The 9,338-nt window shown below is 50.5% G+C and overlaps 1 protein-coding gene across 1 annotated transcript in view; it reads left to right on the top strand.

Moving 5' to 3' along the window:
* Nucleotides 1-7,851: 7,851 nt before the first annotated feature.
* The window catches only part of FNDC1 (fibronectin type III domain containing 1), a 96,097-nt gene continuing 94,610 nt past the window's right edge, over nucleotides 7,852-9,338 (top strand). The window contains exon 1 of the mRNA XM_024122624.3: nucleotides 7,852-7,968. Coding sequence (XP_023978392.1) covers nucleotides 7,860-7,968 — 109 coding nt within the window. The 5' untranslated portion in view covers nucleotides 7,852-7,859. The remainder of the gene's footprint in view (nucleotides 7,969-9,338) is intronic.

Genomic DNA, 9,338 nt, shown 5'->3' with positions numbered 1-9,338 from the left:
TGCTTTCAATAATTTTTCTTTGTCTTTAATTTTTGCCAATTTGATTACTATGTGTCTTGGCATGTTTCTCCTTGGGTTTATCCTGTTTGGGACTCTCTGTGCTTCCTGGACTTGGGTGGCTATTTCCTTTCCCATGTTAGGGATGTTTTCGACTATAATCTCTTCAAATATTTTCTCGGGTCCTTTCTCTCTCTCTTCTTCTGAGACCCCTATAATGTGAATGTTGTTGCGTTTAATGTTGTCTTCAACTCTTAGGCTGTCTTCATTTCTTTTCATTCTTTTTTCTTTATTTTGTTCTGCAGCAGTGAATTGTTATTGTATTGTTCATCTCTGTTTGTTTGTTCTTTAATTCTTCTAGGTCTTTGTTAAACATTTCTTGCATCTTCTCGATCTTTGCCTCCATTCTTTTTCCGAGGTCCTGGATCATCTTCACTATCATTATTCTGAATTCTTTTTCTGGAAGGTTGCCTATCTCCACTTCATTTAGTTTTTTTTCTAGGGTTTTATCTTGTTCCTTCATCTGGTACATAGCCCTCTGCCTTTTCATCTTGTCTACCTTCCTATGAATGTGTTTTTTTTCCCACAGGCTGCAGGATTGTTGTTCTTCTTGCTTCTACTGTCTGCCCTCTGCCATTTTATATTTTGAATCTAATAATTCTAATATCTAAAGTACTAATATCCAAAGTACTAATATCTAAAGTACTCTAATGACATTTTCATGATAGGCTCTTCAAACCAAGCTAGCAAAGGTCTAAAGAGAATATCCAGCTTGATTAATTAACCTAATTAACCTGTTCAGGAGTTTGCTAACTATCACAGTATGCAAAGCGACCACAATTTGAGTGCTACATTTGAACCTCTGTTTGATATAAAGTTAATTAATCCATGCAGATAAATCACATTAAAGTGAATGATACATGATTGGATCTTGTACTTTGTTGCTACCAAAATATCTTTTTTCTGAAGGATAATTCCATACACCGTGTCTTACTCATGTTTGTGCCTCCAGTGTTTATCATAGTGCTTGACACATCGTAGGTACTCCATGAACGTTTGTTGAAGAAATAAATTATTTAAAAATGATTCTCTAGGGCCTAGTGTGTTCTCCACATTCTTCATGGTTTTATGGGATAGCAAATAAGAAGGGGAGCTTGCCACGAAGTCAGGAACAAGAACACATGATGATAAACTGTGTGATGCAGACTATAAGTGCCAAGAAATTTGCAGGGAGAAATTCTTTGAGGGGCTAGTCAGGAAAGGCTTCCAGGAGGAGGTGGCATAAGATTTGAATCCAAGCTGCAAAAAACATTTGTTGAAGTGATGGTTAGATGAAGGGAAAATGGGTTGGGGCTTCTAGGTTCAAGGAGGAACATGAGAGGGCACAGAGGAGGGGTGGCCTAGGTGGCCTAGTGGAGCACCGAAGGGGGAAACCCTGCATCATTTCCATCCATGGGATGCTATACAGGCCCTGCTACATGCAGTGATACTGCAAATGGAATCCATCCTGGAAGGCCCACTCATAGAATTTACGAGCTGCAATATATGTCCTATTTATGAGCACACAAGAAGGATACTTGTCATGAAAGCAAACCAGAAGATTATAATCTAGTTTAAAAACATGCCCAAGGACACAGGATAGTGAGATACACTGACAAAGGGCACCAGAGACAATGGCATAAATAAGAAGGGGAGGCAGTGGAGGGTAGAACGTCATGTTTGGTGACCCTGTAGAGTAGGCATTCTGGGGCCTGTGCGGGTGGCATGTCCTCCCCGGCAACATGGCCTCAGCTGGAACAAGGGTGAGTGAGCTTGGAGGAAAGAGGAAAGAGTCAAAGAGAAACAAATCGTTGGTCAGTGAAGCTGGGGATCTGCATGAAAGCAGGGGTGCTGCCACAGCATCAACGCGTGGTAGCTGGCCTCCAGCTCGGCCCTCCACGATCTGCACCTCCTGGTACTCATGCCTTTGTGTTGTCCCCTCCCACGTTAAATCAAGGGTGGTCTGTGCCACCAACAGAATATGTTGGAAGTGACTGTGGGTGACTTCCCAGGCTGGTGGTTAAAGGGTTGCTACTTCTGCCTTTCCTGCTCCAGGGAATACCAACTGCAGACACTCAGCTCTCTGGGAGGCCCAGTCGGAGAGGAGCTGAGGTCCCCATCCAACAGCCAGCACGGACTTGCCAGCCACATGAGCGAGGCTCCTCGGAAGTGCATCCTCCAGCCCAGTCCAACCTTCAGATGATGGCAGCCCCAGCAGACATCCCGACTGCAACTCACAGGAGACCTCCAGCAGCCCCACCAAGCTGCTTCCAAATTCCTGACCCACAGACAGACACTGTGAGGAATAGTCTATGACTATTGCTTTCAGCCACTAATATTTGGAATAATTGGAACACAGTCCCTCTGGAAAATAAGCGAAAACGCAAAAAACCAAGCCTGTCACATCTCTGGGTAACCGTTCAGTCATGGACATGAGGCGGGGTCAGACAAAGGCAGGTGGAAGGCGGCCAGATGTGCTCTCTTAGCACGATGCCTGGGCCAACTTCTGAAACTGCCAACTGCAACTTGAAGACCGTCCTTCCTGAGCTCTTGTTCCACTCCAATTGATTAACACCTCCCCCCGCCCCAACTGGGCTCTTTCAATTCCACAGGATTACAGTGGATGCACTTGATGTCCCCCTATGGAAAGCACACATAGGGTTAAAGCCTCCTTGGGGAAAAAAGAGAACAGGGAAGGGTGGAGAGAAGTGATACTGAGAACAATTCCTGTAAGCTTCAAGGGCTGACATCACAGCCCTCTGGGTTGTAATTTGTTTCTCTCTGACCTGGAGTGTGACCTGGGTGAGGTAAGGGCTGCCTGACTCTCAGCCACACGTGTATCCGCAGATCCTAACACATCACTTGACACAAAAATACCTGTTCAGTAAAGGTCCTGGAAAGGAATAGATTCACGAATGATTTCCCTATAGCCCAAGCCCTAAGCCCGTTGACAAGAGGTAGATGATAGAATTGGAGTATCTAGCTGCTTCCATTTACAGTATGTGTGACTTATGGTCCCGGGATACAGGTCTGTGGGCTTGTATATCATGGCAAGAGAAACATTCTCAGAATCCCTAACAGTTACTGTGCTAGACTGGATATCTGACATCTTAATCCTTTATGTTTCACCAATTCCCAGGATATTTGTACAAAAGAGAACTTGCCTTGGCACTGCCTTGCAGGGGAAACAAGTTAGAACTTCTGTGCAAAGAGAGCATGTTTCAGGCGGTGATGGATTTACAGCAGTTTGTTTAAGGAGTACCTTCCAAACCCTGAGAAGATGCACGATGTAATATTCGGGTCTTGGTGATGGTTGGCTCAGAAGGACCTCTCACCATTTGGATGATAAGGAGGTGTCTCCGATAAATCTGTAGTGGACGTGGGGCAGGCCAGGCAAAACATTTTTATTTGCACCTTCTGCCTTGGTCCTGATGCTTTTATGGAAAATCTGATAGAGAGGGGGCTTTCGGAGATGCATGGTATCGTGGCAAAGACATGCATCTGGGGTCAGACGTGTTGCACTCCCACCCTCACGGGTCACTAGTGTGGGTGGACAAGGCATATGACCTCTCGGGGCCTTGGTTTTCTCTCTGTAAAATCACAGTGATGCCTCTGAGGTTCTTGTGGGACGTGGAACAAAATGGTTCCCACTCAAGAAAACGTGATGAAGAGTTATTTTATTTCATTGCTGGGTAGAAGCAACCAGCTTTTTTCTCCCGTGTCAAGGTGGACTCTACTTGCCTATGTCGATTTGCTCTTTTCTTTTCCCTTTCCCCTCTGTTTATGGAAACCTAGAGACTTTCCTCCAGGTCTGTTGTGCCTGAATTAATGCACTCCCCCCATCACGCCAAGCACTGTGGGTATTGCCATCTCCTTCATTCTACTTCCATGCAGAGTCTTTTAAAAGTTGTGTGCTCATCACCATTGTGTAACGGGTATTGTACAATGTCCTGCTGCTGTCACGGTACAGAGACACATTCCAATATGGTGCTTCAAAAGGAATTCAAGAGCCAAGAGCCAGACTGAAGGCTGAACAAGATTTGATGTCAGATGACAGTATGAGACATGCACTGTAGTTGGTACTGGATGGCCATCTGAACTAGGTTTCTACTTCTCCACATGAAACAGGAAAACAGCGTTTTAATCTATTTTGCTGCATAGGAATGCCATGACTATGTGTATGGAGAGTGCTGAACTCTCTGAATGTATGGTTATTTTAAAATTAACTAGAACCAGAGATAGCGTGCCTGGACACAGACTGATGTGTAAAGCTAGGAATAAGCCATAGAAATAACTTGGAGGCAGGCTAGTAAAGGATTGCAATTAAATAGCTGATGATCTGCCTAGCGCAAAGATGACATTGCTCTGTTTTGTTCTGACAAACAAAATAGAAGCAACAATCACGAGCTTAAGAAAAAAATAATAAAGTCTATCAGGATAAGTGCAACAATAGAGTGGACAAAGAACTGACCAGAAGGAAGGACACTTCAGAGAGTTTATATTTTTGAGATGATCACATTCGGGACAGATGACCATGGCTCGTAGGTCAGGTGTTTTGAGATCTTTCAAAAGGTTTTTAAAACCTTTACAATTTCTCTTAGGACTTTTAAGATTAAACACACTCTTAAGTTTGTAATCAAATCACAATCCAGAGTCATAAATGTTAGGTATTTCATTTACTATCGAACAGCCCATGGCCAGTTGTTCTGATCTAGTTATCAAAACTCTAAAGTTGGAGGTGATTTTGCATTGTACTTTACTCTGAGACGTCCGAAGGAGAAAGTGGCTCTAATAACGAACGTGCTGGGGAGGTAGGTGAATGCATGTGTATTTCACGAGGAAGGAAGGAAACTGCCCTTCGATGAGCCTTTCCTGTGAGCTTCTGCAGGCTCTGCCGTGTAATCATTTTCTTAAAACTAATCTGAAGAGGGGAATCCTGAAATTACAAAAGTCTTAATGGAGAGTTAATGACCAGGGTAAGAACAGTGTGACTTCTTGTATTGCCAATTCTCTTTCTCTGTTCCCTCTCATCCAGTCTGTCAGAAAACCATCCCACCTGTACCTTCAAGCCGCACCGAGAGTTCTCACCCCCTCCATGGCTATCCTTCCAGTCCAAGCACCATCTTCCCTCACCTTGATTATAAAAGCCTGCTTACTGGCCCTTCCGCTTCCTCGTAACCCTTGTCACGTCGCTCTTCTGATCAGAGTCCTCCAATGCGCTCCCCTGCCCCACCACTGCGGGATAAAAGCCTAAAACCTGATGTAGCCTGCATTGTCCTTACTACGATGTCCCCCATCTTTTAAAACTTACCTCCTGCTAACTTTCAATCGCTGCTGTTTTTAGTGTTTTAGATCCCCAGTGCCTAGAGCAGTGTCAGGCACGAAGTAGATACACAATAAATATTGGTTGAGTGAGCAAATGAATGGCAACTGATCTATCAGTATTTGCTGGAATTTACTGTGTGCTCGGTACTGTGATGGCCTTTTTGGGTGGCAGACGGGACATAAAGGTAAATCCTGATTCTCATCCTCCTGAGGACAGGGGGAAGGTACTGGTTAGAACTCATGGGTTGCGAGGTAGAAATCCCACCCCAACTTAGCCAAAGAAAACTTTTGTCTCCCGGAAGCAATCTTCAGGAAGGGCAGAGCTGGGGCTGGAGCCCAGGACTTGCCCACCTGCGCGATTCTTTCTCCCTGATTGGTTGTTCTCCATGTTTTGGCTTCAGTCTCTCTGAATGGTACCCTCGAGGCTGGAGCCAGACACACAGGCCCCTCTTGGCTACTGTATCAATTTCTTGTGGCCGTTGTAACAATTGCCAGTTTGTGGGCTTAAAACAACCAAAATTTATTCTCTCAGTTCTGGAGGCCAAAAGCCTGAAATTCTTTCCACTGGACTGAAATCCAGATGCTGGCAGGACTGTGCTCCCTGCAGAAGCTCTAGGGGAGAATCTGGTCCTTGCTTCTAACAGCTGCTCATGGCTGCTTGTGTGCCTTGACTTGTGGCTGCATCACTCCCATCTCTACCTCTGTGCACACATTGTCTCCTCTTCTATGTATCTCAGATCTCCTTCTCCTTCTTATAAGGACACATGTGATAGTATTTAGGGCCCACCAGATAATCCAGGATAAGCTCTCCATCTCAAGAGGCTTCACTTAATCACATCTGTAAAGACTTTTTTCCCCCTCTGTATAAGGTAACATTCACGGGTTCCAGGGATTAAGACATGGACATCTTTGGCGGGGGGGGGGGGGGGGGTGCGCATATTTCAGCCTACCTCAGCTACCATCCTTCAGCATCCATGAATGACCGGAGGAAAAAAACTTTTTCACCAGCTCCAACGAGCAAAGTCCTGACTCTGACTGACCCTGCTTGGGCCACTGGCGATCCTTGGACCAACTGGGTGGGAAAGAGGGTGGTTGGGAGGGGACAGGCCCCACTGGAGCCGCTTGGCTGAAGTAGAGGAGGGGGCTATTATTCCCGGAATAAGAGCAGGGAGGGGAGGGTGCTGGGCAGACCAAGGCCATAGCTCCATTAAATGGCGGTGGGGAAGCGTTGCAAAACTGGGGAGTTATTAAACATTTACATGGTTGCAAACTGCAAGAAGAGTTCTGGGAGCTCACAGACCTTGCAGGATGAATGAAGAACTGGGACCCAGGGGAATGTTTTCCCGAAAGGAAGGCCACCGAATTGTGCCTTTCCTGGGTGCTCACCGGGCAAGCGGCGCCTGCCAGGGCTTAACGGCGCGGATGTGGTGTTTCGGTTCAGAAAAGAGATGCTGTGTTTCTTTTTCGTCAGTCGAGAATTCGTCTTGCAATCTTTTCCTCTTTGCAGAAGCACACAAGTCTGGTCAAGTTGTGGCCTGTCACGACGGAGGGCTGACTCGACCTTAGGCTGTGAGCTGCAGTCAGATGAGGTCTGCGAGGACGCTGCTGGGCGACGGCGGCACCTGCGCCCAGAGCGCGGCCCTGTCCGGGCGCAGGCGTCCTGGTCGCCTCCAGGGGCTCTCCCGGTCGGCTCGGGCGGGCGGCGAGGCTTCCGAGGCGGGGAGCCGACCACAGAGAGGTGGGAATCGGGAGAGGGAGCCCTAGGCCCAGTTAACGTCACAGAGATCGGAGGAAGCGAGGCCAGGCGAGTGCTCGGCCTTGAGAGCTCCGCGCTTGCAGAACGCCGCCTTTGAACCCGGTTCAGGCGCTCCGCAGAAACCACAGCCGGGAGCAGCAGTATCTAAGGACGTCAAACCCCCCTTTCCCGGGTGTGGGGTGTGGGGAGGACCGGGGAGGGCTGATAGAGGTGAAGGGGCCTGGCTCGGGTCCCCGGCGTTGAAGCCAGAGGTGTTTATTTAAGGTGACAGAGGGCATGCCTGGGCTTGGCAAGGATTGGACGTGACGGGCCATTCCCGCAGCCAGAAAGCCGGAGAGGTTAGACAGCGGGAGCGCACGCCCGCACGGCAATCACTGCGTTTCTAGACCCGCCCAGCGGTCTTCCCGGGCGCTGGGCGCCCTGAGCCGCGGCCCTGCGCCCCGCCCGCCCCGGGCCATCACCCCGCCGCCTCGCCACCGCCGCAGCCCGCTCGCCGGCAGGGGGCGCCCGCGCGCGGCTAAAAGGCGCGGCCGGCGGCCGGCGGCCTCAGTGCGGAGCGCGGCGGCCGCGGCGCGGGCAGGGAGCGATCGGCGCGGGGCCTGGGCGCGCGGGCGCGGCGCAGAGCGCTCCGACGCACACCGACGGCGGGGACCCGACGGCGGCCCCTCTGCGCTCCCAGGCGCCAGCCCGGCGCCCACCCGGCAGCCGCCCGGCCCTGCCCGCCGCGCAGCCCGGGCTCCCGATGGCGCCCGAGGTCGGGGCGGCCCCGCGGGCTCGGCTCCCGCTGCCCTGGGCGGCGCTGCTGCTCCTGGCCGCGCTGCTAACAGCCGTCTCCTCGGCGGGGGCTCCAGGTATGCGCAGTCCCGGCCTCGGCCGCCCGGCTCTCCGCCCTCCTCGCCGCTTCGCCGTCCGCCCTGCGTGCGCCGCTCCCCCGCCTGTCGCTCGGGGGGCCGCCGGCCTGCTCTGGACTGGCTGCATGTCCCGTCGCTAACCTGTGCGTCCTCATCGCTCGCGGGCCGGGGCGCGGAGGGGCGGCTGGGGACGCGGGTCCGGGCATTCGGAGCCTCGCGAGCTGGAGGCGGGCCCGGGGACACGGTTGGCGGCAGGGGGACCTCAGCGCAGAGCGGTTTCCACTTTGCCGTCGAACGCCCGGAGTCGGGAGACTCAGCAGTCTAACATTCCGGGAACATTCCGGCAAAGAAAAGAAGGGGAGGAAAAAAGAAAAGAAAGGCGGCCTCTCGGCGCTGCGGTGGGGGGAGGGGTGGCGCCTTCCTTTGCCCAGAATTTCCCCGTGGGCATCCTTCTTTCCTCCAGTTCACCTGCCCCGAGGCAGGGGGAGACCGGAGGGAGGCAGCGAGGCAGGACTGTTGTCCAAGGGCACGGGGAAAGCTGTGAGCCGCCGCGGGGCGATCGGGTACCTCGGTGCCCAAGGAGGAGCCGCGCCCTCACGTTGCATCTCGGTGGGAAGTTTGGAGCTGGGAAGAGGACATCTGTCTTGAGAGGAGGGAGAGGGGAGAGGGAGAGTCAGTTCGGGAGAAGCTCACCATTCCCCGAAGGCCGAGGCTGGAGACGGGGTGGAAGATTTCTATGGGGGCCGAAATGTGAGCAACGCTTTTCAGAAAATGCAAGCGCGCTGTTTTCAGATTTCTTGTGCGTTTCCCGCAGAGCGAGACAAATTTTTCATCCCTAAGCCGTTGGTGGCCCTTGTTTCCACCTCCTGTGCAGGCATTTTCGCACTTGACACTGCGTGGCTGTTATTTAGGTCATCGGTTTGTAGGAATCCAAGAAGTCGACATTTTTGTCGATAGCGCTCACTCCTAGCTGGGTTATAAATATTCAGATGTGCTTCTAAGGAGGGCTGCTTGCTTTATGATGCTATTTAGTGTCTCGATTGCCCTCCTACTACAAGGGAAAGGGGAAAAGTTGGGGGTCACATTGCCTTCTGGGTCTTTTTGGTGGGTGCATCATGCATAACGCTTGTCTCAGGATTATGCCAAGCGCTGGGATGCTACATGCCACTTTTTCATAAAACGAGGGTCCAGTTGTAGGTTGTTTTCGTCTCTGTTAGCTACCTCTAGGAAAGCATTCACTGAATATTTGTATAGTACTTATCGAGAGTAAAACTATTTTAAAGCCTTTCAACTTCCCCACCTACAACCCGTGGCTTTTTTTTTTTTTTTTTTTTTTTCTAAATTACCATTCTCTGAATTTGGAAGAGGTT

The sequence above is a fragment of the Physeter macrocephalus genome, chromosome 10, assembly GCF_002837175.3.
Source record: "Physeter macrocephalus isolate SW-GA chromosome 10, ASM283717v5, whole genome shotgun sequence".
NCBI classification, from domain to species: Eukaryota; Metazoa; Chordata; class Mammalia; order Artiodactyla; family Physeteridae; genus Physeter; species Physeter macrocephalus.
This window is presented reverse-complemented; position numbering and strand designations above follow the sequence as displayed.